This window comes from Microchirus variegatus (assembly GCF_963457635.1).
Source record: "Microchirus variegatus genome assembly, chromosome: 1".
Lineage (NCBI taxonomy): Eukaryota > Metazoa > Chordata > Actinopteri > Pleuronectiformes > Soleidae > Microchirus > Microchirus variegatus.
In genome coordinates, this window is record NC_139802.1 from 5937037 (window position 1) to 5952997 (window position 15961).

At 41.9% G+C, this 15961-nt stretch overlaps 1 protein-coding gene across 1 annotated transcript in view; it reads left to right on the forward strand.

Annotated features, from left to right (window-relative positions):
- The window catches only part of itga8 (integrin, alpha 8), a 48394-nt gene extending 32753 nt beyond the window's left edge, over window positions 1-15641 (forward strand). Inside the window, exons 20-30 of the mRNA XM_083910692.1 lie at window positions 654-801; window positions 1858-1950; window positions 6328-6407; window positions 7187-7267; window positions 8289-8394; window positions 9460-9618; window positions 10976-11092; window positions 11307-11420; window positions 14005-14106; window positions 14211-14333; window positions 14421-15641. Coding sequence (XP_083766818.1) covers window positions 654-801; window positions 1858-1950; window positions 6328-6407; window positions 7187-7267; window positions 8289-8394; window positions 9460-9618; window positions 10976-11092; window positions 11307-11420; window positions 14005-14106; window positions 14211-14333; window positions 14421-14510 — 1213 coding nt within the window. The 3' untranslated portion in view covers window positions 14511-15641. The remainder of the gene's footprint in view (window positions 1-653; window positions 802-1857; window positions 1951-6327; window positions 6408-7186; window positions 7268-8288; window positions 8395-9459; window positions 9619-10975; window positions 11093-11306; window positions 11421-14004; window positions 14107-14210; window positions 14334-14420) is intronic.
- Window positions 15642-15961: the final 320 nt, after the last annotated feature.

A 15961-nucleotide genomic window follows, 5' to 3' on the forward strand; every position in this document is an offset into this window, starting at 1 on the left:
GTAAGAGTGACACGGCCATGCCCTTTGACCTCAACCTGTAAACACTCAACACTTTGCACAACCAAACACCCAAACGACACACACACACACACACGCACACGCACCCCCACACACACACACACACACACACACACACACACACACACACACACACACACACACACACACACACACACACACACACACACACACACACACACACACACACACACAGTCAGGCCAGAGAAAGTCTGTTAATCCTCACACAATGAGCTAAGTTTACACTGTTGCTCACATTATACTTCCATTAACATGTGTGCATATGCGCCTTAGCTTATCCTCCGTAGTGTTTCCAGCTGCACGATATCTCCATGGCAACATTATACAAACATCCTGTCACCCTCTACTGACACACACACACACATACACATTGTTAGGGTCAGTGGTGTTGCATTCTTTGCTGCCAAGTGGATTAAAACATGAGGTCCAGTCCTAAAAACTACATTTAACAAAAACACAAGGTCAGGCTTTTTGAGTTTTTTTTTTTTTGTAAAACTGCTGTGTTTATGTGTAATTTTCTGTGTCCTTCACATACCTTAAATACTTTGTCGTAAGTTTTCTTTGTGCACTATTCTTACCCTCACACACACACACACACGCACACACATATGCAGAGGCCGCTCAGAGCTCGTGATTGGGGATGACAATCTGGTCATGTTGACCATCACTGCGGCGAACCGAGGGGAGGGGGCCTACGAGACAGAGCTGCACACACTGATACCACCAGAGGCCGACTACATAGGAGTGGAGCGCAGGATAGAGGTAAACACACACACACACACACACACACACACACACATATATATTTGTCTTATTACATGTGCTTTGGTATGAAAGCTGTGGTGCATAACCTTTGGTGAGGATTCTGTTATTATTCTGCCTCTGTGAACATTATTTTTATGTGTGTGGCCTCATCCAAAAAATAAGATATGTCAAGTAACGCTATCAGACCTGACCGAGGGAGCGTTTGCGTGTATGCACCAGCAGCGCAACCAAGTTGTTCACTTCTTTGTGTGTCAATCGTTCTTTATCCCGTCTTCCAGTGGCCCCCCAGTGTTGCCTTTGCCTTTATCGTTGTCCGTCTCGTCATAAAACAAAATCACTTCCTGTGTGCAGCTTGGCAATGCTGCATGGGATTAAAAACACCACAAAACCGAGAAAACACAGAGAGAGCTCATCTGACAATGGTTTGAATTGAGTGGACATTTGTTTATGTTTAAACTGCAGCTTTAAAGGTGAAGTCACGGGAGTTATCTCATCATGGTTGGACCATGTGTAAGTGAACATACAGTATTTAAAAAAAAAAGAGGAAGCAAGCTATTTTGAGGCAGCAGTTACAGTAAGACATCACTTCCTGTTGTGTTTGGCTTGATTAAGGCAAAGTTATCAGCAAGGTATGCTCTACTGGCAACTGCCCAAGAGCCCCTATTATGATTTACAAGCTGCATTAGTGACCACGGAAATGGACGGGGGTCAACTGCTGTATGTGTGTGTCTGTTTATGTCTGTGTGTGTGTGTGTGTTTGCACATGTGTGCACGCTAATGAGTGTGTAATGGAGCTGTTTGATTGATGAGGTTGTTACTGTCAGATCATTCATCACTCTTCCTCTCCCTGCGTCCTCCCTCCCTTTCCAATCCCCTCGCTCCCTTCCCTCTTTGATGCTGTCACACTTCCCTCCCTTTTTTTTTACCCCTTCCCTTACCCCCTCTTGACTCCTTTGCCGCTCTCTGCTTTTTATTGTCATTTTTTTTTTATCATCTCACTGTCTAACTGTCCGTCTTCTTTCTTTCTCTTTTCTTTTTGATCTGAACCTCCAGTCGCTCGCTCAGCCAAACTGCGAGTACAGGATGGTCAATGAGTCCCGGCTGGTGGTGTGTGACCTCGGAAACCCAATGGTAGCTGGAACAGAGGTGAGTTTTTACACCCAGAAACACACACACACACACACACACACAGCTATCCTTTTAAGAACTTTAATCCAGAGTTATCCCGAACCAGCTAATGCCTAACCCGAACCTCAAATCTCAGCCCTATAAACTTAACCAGTTCCTCAGAAAGTAGGCTCTGCCTCATTAGGACCAGGTTTTGACCACCATGAGGACTATTGGTCCTGACAAGGTCAGCGTTTAAGCCAGAAAAGGTCGTAAACAGGCAACAAATACACTCATGCGCACAATGCTGTCCCTCGTCTCCTGACCATCAATCCTAACCTTAACCATTTTAACTAAATGCCCTCAACCTAACCCTTGACTTAACCCTGAAAATAAACCCACGCTCAAAAGCTGCAACTGCTACTCATCTGGTTTAATTTGCACTGATTGATGATTTCCAATGATTACTGCTCATCATCTTGACCCGTCATTTCACACACTCTGACTCTCACGCTTCACTTAGATTGTTAGGTGTATGCACACACTGCAAAGTGTGTAATCCATATAGCTCTTGGATGGCTGACACGTGCAGGAAGCCAAGGCTTTGTAAAGTAAAGAGTGGTCCGTTCCCACATGAAATTCTTAACACGTCATTCATGTTGTAGTTAGTGCGTTTGTGCGTGTGTGTGAGAGAGAGAGCAAATGTGTGTAACAGCTTCAATTTAGGGTTTTCTCTCAAGGTGTCAAGGCCAGCACTAAGGTGTTCTGAGCTCTGGAGGTGACACAAGACATTCTAATAAATCAATTATGTGGTCATGTTTCACCGCTGGGGGGAGGAGCACGAAACAGAGCATGTGGAAGGGACAAGTCACGCGCACCCCAGCTATCCAGATGTTTCCCATATTCAGCTCTTCCCCCTGCCCCTGTTGGACGTTCAGGAATCCAAGGGCTTGTGCGGAACATACCATCATATGCACCCCACGCAGACTCGGGGGGTCTTATTTTGCAGCTGAATAATTCTCATTATCTGGCTTCGCTCTTTGTGCCACATGACGCAGCTGTAATACCTCCATGAGTGTAGGAGGTTAACGAGCCTCCAGGAAAGCTGTTTTTGGCTTTCGGTGCCGTCTGCATGACTTTGTCTGCGTCGCTTATCTTTTCCGATCCTCGTCTTTCACTCGACTTTAGCGACAGCTCAGGTGCATTAATTCTGTGAATTGACTTTTCATTTCAAGTTTCGATAGCAATCGAGAAAACACCGCCCATGACTAATAAGCCATCAGATGTGGTTGGATGAGGGTTGATCCTCATATGATGGGATGGAAACGATGATATGTAAATACAGTTGTGGTTTAGTCCTCTCATGAATGCTGTCCATTGTCCTCGCACCTGTTTGTGATGTTCCTTTATTCCTTCTCTTTTTTTACATATTGATGATAACATTAGCTTAGTGATCATTTCAGTAGTTTTTCTTTATTATGAGGCTGTGAGTACATGGTGTTATTAAACTAATGGACCATTCTTTGTTTATTTCTTTATTTTAATAGGATCCCCATTAGTGTTACCCTTATATATACACTAGACATAAGCGAATTTGAAACCATATATATAAAAAAAATCGCTAACACTTTAAGTCACATGTGTCAAACTCAAGGCCTGGGGGCCAGATGTGGCCCAACCACGTCATCTGCCCCGACCAGATACAGACTTTTAAAACTGTTAGTTTGTTAGGAAACACCATCGTGGACCGGGTTACATCAATAATGCATCATATTTGTAACCTGAATAAGTACTAAATACAGAAAGTTATTTAGCAATATGTTACGGAGTATATCTTTATTTTACATTATATGTGGTGACATTTAGTTATATTTATTCTGTATGACAGTTGCATCTGGTCCTTTGAGGGTAACCATTATGCTGATGTGGCCCTCAGTGAAAATGAGTTTTCCTGCTTTAAATATACACTATTAGCATTAGTTAAAGGTGCATTATGTAATAAATCTGAAGTAACTGGCCATAAAATCCTCCTAATATGTCACAGAGACTCAGGAATAATGTTCATATAACAAACTGAACTCACCAACAACAGTACAGCCAAAATATTTGCATCAAAAGAAAAAATATAGTTTTATGTTTTGAAATCATGTTTTGGCATGTGGCGCCACCTACCGCCATCTACCAATCATTGCAGCCAGTAGAGTCTCAGCTGCCAGTTACGTCAGAAAACGAAACCTCCTACTTTGAATTTGAATGTAGTAACTGTTTTTGGCCACATTCTTACATATGGCACCTTTAAGCATGAATACATATTGAATTCATCATTTATAATGCATGAATACTCATTAGTATGTAGTTTATAAACAGTAGTTATAAATGTTTTACTCATCCCATCAGCTGAGGAACAGTGTCCAAATAGCTGCTGTACTCGGCAGTCGCTCAGGACATGAGTAAAACATTTAGAACTGTGTTTATAAACTACATACTAATAAGTTATAAATGATGAAGTCAATATTTATTCATGCTTAACTACTTCTAATAATGTGAAAAGATATAACAATAATAATAAAAAAAACACAGTCATGATCCACCATAAACAGCACGAAGACAGTTGCAGCAAAGCTGAGTTACACAGCGCTTCTTGAAGGAGACTCTGTCTTTGATGTGTTTGGCAGTAATTGGTAACCCAATCCAGGCTGAAGAAGCTCTATATAGAACAGTTCACTCCAACCAATTAGTTTGTGACCTAGGCGTTACCTGCTGACCAACACTAATGTCTAATGTTACACGTCCCTGACAAACTCTGTTTTTGTCAAGTAAATGGAAAATGTGTTATTTGCGGGTTTTGATTTGAGTTTCTGTTCCATCAGCAGATTTAAATCAGTGCTGTGTACGTTTTTCTTAATACCTGCCACAAGTTACAAGCTACAATAAAATGTTTAAAGGTGCCATATGTAAGAATGTGGCCAAAAACGGTTACTACATTCAAATTCAAAATACCGAGGTCTTTTAGGTTTTGTTTTTCCTGACGTAACTGGCAACCCGTGGTTTGCTCGACAGCTGAGATTCTACTGACTGCAATGATTGGTAGACGGCGGTTGGTGGCGCCACATGACGCCAAAACATGATTTCAAAACATAAACATGATTTGCAGTCTGCAAAAAATATTTTTTTTAATGTAAATATTTTGTCTGTACTGTTGTTGTTGGTGAGTTCAGTTTGTTATATGAACATTATTCCTGAGTCTCTGTGACATATTAGGAGGATTTTATGGCCAGTTGCTTTAGATTTATAACATAATGCACCTTTAAATATCCTCAACACCCTTGAATGCCTGAATGGCTGCTAAAAAACACTTCATCCACTGACTTCTGATTCAGTCCAGTGGATGTGGCTGATGAAAACCATCTCAATATCCATAGAAACCACTGCTTTCTCTCTGTATTCTCTCAATGATCCTTTGTTTTCCCGGGATAACTATCACTAAACTGCTTATGGCAAAGCTCTGTAGCTTCAAGCATTGTAAATAGGCAAACACAAAAGAATTGTTGTATCTAGAGACTCTGACCACATCGTGAGGTTCTTCTTTCTCCACGGTGAAAATGTGCAGACGACCGCGATAAGTTGATCACAGCTGCTTGTCTCTATACGATGAAACGTCTTTTCGCAGCCAGGATTTAAAGCGAGGTTGAAAGTTGAATGCTTAAAATACACATTTCAACAGACACATTTGACCCCTCTTTATTCCATGTGCTGCCACTCTCTGCGACACAGAGCCGATAGTGACGTCTGCTCGTCTCTCTCCCTGAACGCCTCATAAACTACTCATTTGGTGTCCGTCACTTTAGGCCTTTCCTGCACTGCCTTTGTAGTCGAGAAGCAAACCCCACCTCACCCCAGGCGTGCCTTTTGAAGTGTTAGTGCGAGTCTGCATGCTGTCATTTCCCTCCCTGGACCATGTGTTTGACCTGCTTTTCAGCAAAACACACAAACACACACACGCAGGCGCGTACACATGTTACATTCGGCACTGTTATCGTATAGTGGATGATGAACCAAATCCGCCACATGTTTCGAGTTAGCCGAGAGGACAGAGGAGATTTGAACTGAGGAGAGACAGCGAACTTAAGTGTAGCTTTTAAGATTGTGTCTGTGTGTGTTGTCTGGATTTCCTCAGATTTAAGATTTTTTTTTTGCTGTCAACACACGTGATCTCCTGCCTGTGCAGCATGTAGTTAACAGGGGGTTTTACCGTATTTTATAGTAAAGACATGGACGTGGCCTTTGATGTGCACATGCATCTCCTCCCTGTCATCGCTCCTCTCCCTCCTGTCACGGTTTTTAATACATCCTCTCTCTCTCTCTCTCTCTGTGTGTGTGTTTTTGCATCCTCTCCGCACTCCTGCCCATGCCCAGCTGTCTGTTGGTTTGAGGTTTTCTGTGCAGAGGCTGGATGATGCCGGACCGAAAATCAGCTTTGAGCTACAGATCCACAGGTGACACACCCACTAACTGTCACGCATACCCCCCCCGGCCACCAGCTCGCTCACACACAAACACACACACATGCACAAAGAGCTGTTTGACTTTCTTCTGAGCCCTGTAAATAAGTTCTGTGTCTATGTCTGTGGTCTGATGAAACGAACTGCAGCAGCAGAAAAAAAAAAAACAAATGTCCACTGTTTGCTTCATTGTGCTGAATTTGATACAGAACATCATCAGACACACAGACGCAGACAGTTAAAGTCACATAGAGGAATTCCTCATGAGGTCAGATAACTTATAAAATATCAGCTTTTCGGAGCCGTTGGTTTCACTCATAATACATCACAGCCTCGTGTTTCCATAGAGCGTATGTGTTTCATTTTACGCTTTACATTTAAAGATGCCATATGTAAGAATGTGGCCAAAAACTTAAGTTACTACATTCAAATTCAAAATACAGAGGTCTTTTAGGTTTGTGTTTTCTGACGTAACTGGCAACCCGTGGTTGCTCGGAAGCTCAGACTCTACTGAATGCAATGATTGGTAGACGGCGGTAGGTGGCGCCACATGCCAAAACATGATTTCAAAACATAAACATGATTTGCAGTCTGCAAAAAATATTTTTTTATGCAAATATTTTGGTTGTACTGTTGTTGTTGGTGAGTTCAGTTTGTTATATGAACATTATTCCTGAGTCTCTGTGACATATTAGGAGGAGTTTATGGCCAGTTGCTTTAGATTTATTACATAATGCACCTTTAATGCTAACTCCATGTGAATCTCTCCACAGCTCCAACAAAGATAACTCCAACAGCAACCCAGTGAGTCTGAATATGTCCATCGTTGCCCAAGCTCGACTCGATTTGCGCGGGTGAGTCAGCAAAGACGGCTTTGCACGTGAGAGATGTGAGAGTGTGGCATCTGTGTGTGCATGTGTGTGTGTGTGTGTGTGTGCTTCCCCCAAAAAGATACATCTGATTCGGTTTCAGGCTCAACTCGGCCGGTGTTTGCAGCATATATAGCTGCTCCTTTTGAATTTGTGAAGCCTGTTTATATACAGACGGAAAACAGCACGGAAACACATTTTCGGAAGAATGAATGTGCACTAATGAAGTGCACATGGGACACTGGAGAGACTCTGACGTGTGCGTGGATGCCCGTATGTCCACTGACACACACACACAATAACACATCAAAGCCTGCAGCCATGTGGGTGTGGTCACTTGTTCACACTTAGCAAACGGGGACCAGGGACAAGAAGATGAGGACGTACAAGTCCCTGTATTTGTTCTCTGTGAAACGGATCTACCTAATCCAGAATCAAGCATGTCAAATTCAACATTGAAAAAAACAAAACGTGTGGTTGTACTTGCCCAAATCTGAAGAGACTACCTCCAATTTGAAAATTAAGATTCAGACGTAAGACTTTCATGCGTTGCCTTGTAATTACATGCCCATTTATCTTATAAACATGACACCATCACCAGTTGTTGGTGTGAGGAAGTTTTCCCTCTTAGGTCAGACTATGAAAAACTCAGTTTGGTGTTGCCAAAAAGGGGCAGAATCTACTTTTTTTTTAAAGTAAGAACCGAAGGCCATAGTAGGTTTGTTTCATGTTAGAAATATTCAGCTGAAGCCTCATTTTGTCTGACATGCCCAAATTTGGTCAACATCATTTTGGAGTAAAAACGTGTACAGGTTGAATGCTGAGTCATGGTGCAGAGACACAACCAGGCACTGAGAGAGTGACCCTGTGTCTGAACTAGAGAGGGAGCAGTTTGACCATTAGCAGCTGTCACATTTCACACCGACAGTCCATTAAGATGAATTTCAAACCTATTAGCGTGCATATGCATCAGTGTCACCGGGCCTTTTTCCCCTCTTCCCTCCAGGGTGTCTCATCCCTCTCAGGTGGTGCTGCCGTTCCCACGCTGGGAACCCAAAGAGAAGCCTGTCAAAGAGGAGGATGTGGGACCACAGGTTACCCACATATATGAGGTAAATTAAAGCCTGAAACACAGAAACACAGTCACAGTCGGAGTCCCCTCCAATAAAAAAAAAAAAAAATGGGTCGGGCTGTTATTGTTGTTAGTCGAAATATACTTCTTTGCTATGACTGTTAGGATGAAAAGAGCACAGAAATTGGTTTTGAAAGACGTAAATTAGTCTGCAGCAAGCAGGGGGCCCTGTAAGGTGAAGTAAGCACACACACACACACACACACACACACACACACACACACAGAGAGTAAAACCAGTAGCTCTATAAAGAATTTGGCTCTGGCTGATCAAGGCTCTGGAGTAATTACTGCTGTAAAGGCATGGAAAAGAGAGACAAGGAGGGGAAAACACTTGTGGGATAAGACGCGTGGTTATGATGGAGGAAGCAAAGGGTCTAAGGTTGCTCTTAAGACTGGATACAGCGTAATGTGTCAATGTCATTGAGAGGAAAAACAAGGTCAGGCAGAGCGTCAGATGCATAGATATAGAAGGAGGAGGGTGGCAGACAGACTGGCAACAGCGCGTGTGTGTTTACGGTACATGTGATTTCCTTTTGTTTTAAAGGGACGGCTATGAAGCTATGAGTGCGCAGAGTGCCTGTCCTGTCCTGCAGCTGATAATGATTTTCATTCGTGGTACTTTTTTCCCCACTTGGCAGCTGCTTCCAGTTAGAGATTTTTTTTTTCCCCCCTGTTCTTACAGAATTCCTGCCCTGCAGCACTGGGCTCATGTCCTGTTTGGAAGACTTGTTTCAGTGTTAATGATTGTGTGTCAGAGAAAATACAGGGGTTTTAAAAAAAAAAAGAAAAAAAAAGATGATCTACTGAATTGATGGTTCATTTAAGCTGATAATTCTTATTTATAAGCGGGATGAGGAGCCAAGTGATGCTGTAGGTTCCGCTGGCCTGGTGGCAGCAGCATTAGTATTATCCTCACTACAACACAGGTGGCCCGTGTCGTTGTTCCACAGTTAGTGTAACCTCATTATAGCCTCAGCCACTCGAGACCACAATACTGACAACTCCACGCTCCCTCTCTCTCTCTCTCTCTCTCCGTCTACCAGCTCCATAACTCCGGTCCCAGCAGTATTCGAGAGGCTGAGCTTCAGGTCGGCTGGCCTTCGCGTTTCCGTGACGAGAACCTGCTGTACGCCATGGAGATTCAAACTGACGGACCAATTAGCTGCCGGACGAACACCAGCCTCAACCCACTTGGCCTCCAGGTAACGTGAAAAATATGTGGACACGTGCACACTCGCACAGACCAATCCAAATCCAAACCCCCCAAAAAATGTGTAATTATGGATTATGGTTTCGTTCCTTTCCTCAGACCTACTTTAATTTGTTACATTGCTGGCGGCTCGTTCGTCTATTCAGCGCTCCATCATTTATGCTCGCTTATTTCAACATAATTGTACTCCATGTTCTGGCTGCTCTTAGCGGTCTTTCTGCCAGTTGGCTCAAACACGACGAGGCCGCTGTATCACAGTTATTAGCAGAAATTAGAGCAGGGATTGTTTCCAATGGAGCTCTGGTATCACCTGTCGAGTTATTTAAAATGAAAACATGCTTATATTATTTTTTATATAAGTGGACACTTAATGTCTGGATATAACAAGCTGTAACAATGTACGCAAAACAAAATGACTCAGATTCACAGCACATGGTCAGATGTCAGATGTCAGGGGATTTTCTTCCTGATAACCTTTTTGCCAACTGAACTCTAAAGTCAATCGTTGGAAAAACTCAAGCAGTCACTTTTCGGTTTTGCAACAGCTGTTGTTCTCATTTCATTGGATAATGGTTTTAAAAAATCGTTGATATTAAGTATAATCACTAGCTGCAGAAAGACATAAGCATGACTCCTCACACGCTTTGCACCTGTGCAGTGTTTTTTGTATTCTAAGCCTCTATTCCACCAGTGTGCACTGTGGGACTGGAAATTAGAGCAAGGTTACAATAAATAAACCACCATTATTCTCTTAAACTATTGCCCAAAATACATTATTGTTATGTGTCACTGACTAACGTGTGATTTATACAATCAGTAAGTCCTGCTTGGATACAGAATTATGATGTCACTTCAGGTCATTCAGTCGCCTGTCGCTGTCGGGTTTGATTGTGTAAAGCTGCAGTTTTGGAAACAGAAATCCCCCTCAAATCCGCCTTTCATCAAAACTCTTCCCCGGACGTCATTTCTTTGCACAGCTGCAGGTTTTTTGGGGACTTGGGGTGATTAGATTAAATCTTGCGGGACATCTTTCATGTCTTACTTTTACGAGCGCTCGCCGTCTACTTCTCATTTTGCTCGTCTGGGCTGCGTCAGACTTCCATGTGCGATACATACGGCACGAATCCAACGATATATGGTCATCTGTGCGTTCTGGCCTAAAAGGCCAAACCACATGTCGTCGTTGAGGGAGCGTTTAATGTAAGACAGAGGATAAACCTTTGTTCTCATAGGTCAGAGCTGTAGTCTGATGAAGCCCTCGGGATCTACTGACTGTCAACACAAACAATAGGATTCATAATTTGAGTCCAAACTCTTAATTTTGCTGTCCCTCTCTCTGTCTGTGTCAGATATCTGCTCTCCAGGACACACCTGAGCTACTGGGTTTCTTGAGGAACACCAGCTCTCCTCCTCACCGCCGCAAGCGAGCCGCGGGCAGAGCTCAGACGTACAGCGGCAAAACCTTGGTGAGCCGTAACATACGTACACGATAACACGCAATCACTTGCAAATCCGCTGTATTCTTTTTGTGTGCTGGATTTGACAGAAACCAAGCACAAAAGGATGACGCAGCCTTGTGTTTTCACCTCAAGCCAGATGTTCATTAGTGATTCACAGATGTTACATGTCTTACTCGTCTCTTTCTCTCTCTCTCTCTGTGGCAATTATCTCCTCATGTAGAACTGCACTAACATCTCCTGTCTGAGGATCACATGTGTGGTTGGCCGTCTGGATCGAGGACACAGCGCGGTGGTCAAGATCCGCTCGAGACTCTGGGCACACACTTTCCTGCAGGTCAGCGTCTTCAGCTTTTTTTTTCTTTCTTTTTTTTCAACCCTTTAACGGCAAGGGATGTTTGGACTGACTTACGACTTTGCGTCGCTGTAATTACGCGACGGTTTGTGCTATTGGAAAAATTCCAATGGTTTCTGAGAAGCTGTGAAGTTGCAAGTCAAATCCAACATGTGGTTATTACGGTAATTTCACTCACACTGTTGCGGGAAGCCAGCGAATCGGCCTCTTTGTCACCAGAGAGGAGAGAGTTTTTCCTGCTTGTTTTTGGACATTTTGACAAAGACTCAAACAAGTTACTTTAAATACGTTTTAAAGGTGCATTATGTAATAAATCTAAAGCAACTGGCCATAAAATCCTCCTTATATGTCACAGAGACTCAGGAATAATGTTCATATAACAAACTGAACTCACCAACAACAACAGTACAGCCAAAATATTTCCATTAAAAAATATTTTTTGCAGACTGCAAATCATGTTTATGTTTTGAAATCATGTTTTGGCATGTGGCGCCACCTACCGCCGTCTACCAATCATTGCAGTCAGTAGAGTCTGAGCTGCCGAGCAACCACGGGTTGCCAGTTACGTCAGAAAACGAAACCTAAAAGACTTCTGTATTTTGAATTTGAATGTAGTAACTGTTTTTGCCCACATTCTTACATATGGCACCTTTAACACGCAAGATCTGATGTTCATGTACAACTAAAGTGTTTTTTCTCAGTAGAACATGCAAGCTCCTTGTTCCAACTAAAACAGTGTCTACACCAGGGGTCTCAAACTGGCGGCCCCCAAATCAATTGCATGTGGCCCACCAATTAAAATCAACTTATAATGAGTTTAGAGCTGAAACGATTAATCGATTAATAGATCATTAATCGGTTTTCTGTGATTAAAACAAGATTTCTGATTGTTTCAGCTTCTTAAATGTGAATATTTTCTTCCTTTCTTCGCTCCACATAACAAGGAAATCATTAAAACTGAATCTTTTTGGTTTGTGCGCAAAAAAAGACATTAAAGAACATCGTCATTTCCAGGTTTCCAACGTTTTTTTTAAACATTTTCTGACATTTTACGGATCCAAAAGATTCATCGATTAATCGAGAAAATAATCGTTTGGATTAATCGATTATGAAAATAATCATTAGTTGCAGCTCTAGATGAGTTATTTATGATTTTTTTTATTACTTTGTTATGTTATGTTTAATATGTCATAAATACGTTTATATTGTCAACTTTTTTTCGTTCCATATCAAAACAATCAATTTTAATCATCACAAATATTATTATTTCCATGTCTTTTTCTCAAAAAGTTGGCCTCTTTTTGACTTCACCGGCCCCTTACTGACCAAACAAGACACTCAGTGGCCCCCAGGGCATTTGAGTTTGAGACCCTCCAAGCTTCTATCATTTCCTCAAAATGGGAGCATAATTTACAAGACTTATGTGTTCTATTGAAGAAGATTAACAAACGTGAGGGTAGTGGAGTGCGGCGATCGGTTCCAAACAGCAGTGAGGATCAGCGTCAAAAAGCAGCATGCACACGGGGGAGAGCACAGGGATCGGCAAAAAGGCAAAAACAACAACAAGAAGCGAGCGCATAAGCACCAGCGTAAACAAGGTTTTCCTGGAGAGCCTGAAAAGAGTCGTCTGTGACAATCTGACAAACAAATGACTGCAGGACCAGGAAATGTGTAGGCTGAGTTGATGAGTGAATTAGAAGCAGGTGAGCTGGGTGCATGCTGGAGGTGAAAGAAGGAGAGAAAGGAGGAGGCAAGAAGAGCTGAAGACCATTAACTCCTCAGGAAAAGGTTTACTGACGTTAAAAATTAATCAGGATACTTTATTTAATTCACTTCCTGCTGGTCAGCATATTCTTACTTCCTGCATGGCCTCAACCGGCAAACCAGAAGATAACATCCACAATGTTATCTGCTCTTCAGACTTCAGCAGTTTTACCATAAAGTCCAATAAGGCAGATATTCTAGAGCTTTTGATCGTGTCACATGATCTTCACAATGTTTAGAACAGTGTTTCCCAACCCTGGTCCTCAGGGAACACTGCCCTGCCATGTTTTAGATGTTGCCCTGCTCCAACACACCTGATTCAGATGAAACATTACATTAAAAATATATATATGTATTTTAACAAAAGTTGAAACATTCCATTTTTGAAAAAACATTTTTTAACAAAAGTGGAAATATTACATTTTTGGAAAAAAAAAAAATGGACAAAAGTCGAGATGTAACATTTTTTTTTTAATTGACAAAACATTTTAAAAACAAAAGTTGAAACATTAAATTAAAAAAAAGATTGACAAAAGTGTTTTTTTTTAAAGTTGAAACATTAAATTATTTGAAACATTTAATTATTTGAAGTTCGTTATCAGGCTTCTGCAGAGCTCGATGATGAGCTGACCATTTATTTGAATCAGGTGTTTTTTGAGTAGGGCAACATGTAAAACATGGCAAGGCAGTGTTCCCTGTGGACCAGGGCTGGAAAACACTGGTTTAGAATAACACACACATGTATTTTGTATAAAATATTAGTCACCTTGTGATAGAATGATGTTCTTTTGTGTCTTTACAGAGGCGTAACGACCCGTACGTCCTCAACTCCACCGTGGCCGTCGTGGTCACAGCGTTGCCGTATAGAATCCAACCGGCCACGCTGCCTCAGCACAACACCTCGGTAAGATGGAGGACGGACAGTAAAGTAGGAGTGTGAGTTTTGTTCAGGTTGCAACGGTACCTTACTGTGTATTGTGTGTGTGTGTGTGTGTGTGTGTTCTGTAGATGGGGACCCTGGTGTTGTGGGGGACGCCTGACGTTTCCTTTGCTGTTCCACTCTGGGTCATCATCCTGGCCATCCTGCTGGGGCTGCTGGTGCTGGCAATGCTCACACTCGCTATGTGGAAGGTACACACACATACACACTCACATACATCTCCTGTGGTGTTTTAATGATCTAATCCCAAACTAATGGGTTCATTATTATTCCCTCAGTGCGGCTTCTTTGACCGAGCGCGGCCACCGGCCGACGACGACGTCTCCGACCAGGAGAGGCTGACGTCCGATCAAACAGGAGACGCCTAAAAACGAAGCGTTGCAGCTTCCGTTTGGAGGACTGAGGTTTGGGAGGGCAGGGCACCTTCTGAGTAACTTAAATCAGATCTGAGATCTGCAGTAGTTGGAGCCTACATTGCTTGGCCGAAGATCTTCTGCCTCTTCTATTAATGACAGTGACTTAAAAGGACAGAAGACATATGGAGGACTGCAGCGCCCCCTACAGACTGGAACCAAGGAGGGGAGGTTCAAACCAGACAGAATGGGACCAAAAACACACTCTCCACAGGCTCAATCAATCACACACACACGCACACACACACACACACGTCTATTGTTTCTCAATTGTGATGAAGCACCAGGACTGAAGACAGAATGGACTTTGTTATGAAGACAATGCTTTCAATGTATCTGTTGTTGAATGTTTTCATGTGTAAGCGCGACACAACGAGACGAAAATCAATGCACAAATGCTTTTTGTGACGACGAGCGTGTGAGTGTATATATGTGCAGATACTGGACATATATATATATATATATGTGTGTGTGTTTATTCGGTGTCTTGTGTGCCACTCTTTCATTCACTTCTTGAATTTCTTTCCTCAGCTAATTTAATTTATGTATATACAGAGTTATTACACACACACACACACACACATAAGATTCAGCCACAAGCATAAACACAAAAGGCACAAAGTTAGTGTGTATATTTAAGAATGTATGTGCAATATTTGGGTGTTGCGTGATACCGAAAGCTTGTTTACACTGGCATTATTTTTTATTAGAGCTAAATGTTTTCTGTATATAAGTAATTCATTGGTATGTTAATGATTTTAGTTTGGCAAAAAAAAAAGCACATATTTCAGGCGGCCACCAAATGACTTAAAAAAACAAAAAAACAATGTAGAAGGAGACAAATAACAAATAAATAACTTATTACTGTATTGTCTAATATTTTGGATTTGATTATTTTCGATTTCAGAAACGGCAAAGCTAAGCAGATCTTATTAAAAACACATTGTAGACAGCGTGAGAGCGTTGTTGCACAAACTGTCTGCTATTTATCAGTGAGTTAAAGTACGATCGTCTGCAGACGGAACAAAAAAGCGATTCGTGCTTCAGTAATAGCCTGGATTTAAAGCGTCCGTCAGTCCTGTTATTTGTACCAAGTGTGACAGTTTATCAGAATAAAGTGTTTGTTTTCTTGCTCTCATCATTTCTGTTTCCGACATGTGACTGGAATTCATACTGACGTTTACACCATGACATAGTTGAAATCACCAGTGGATTTGTATTTAAGACGAAGAAGATAATGGATGGATAGCACATAATTATGTTCTTTTTTCCTATAAAGAGGAAATTAAATGTGAAATTTACAACTGTACGTGTTCTTGATGGGTTTTAGTTTAACATAATTTAGCCTTTTTCAGTCAAAGTCCTAAGACCAATAATGTTTTTCAAAGCTGTCTCCACATAAAAAG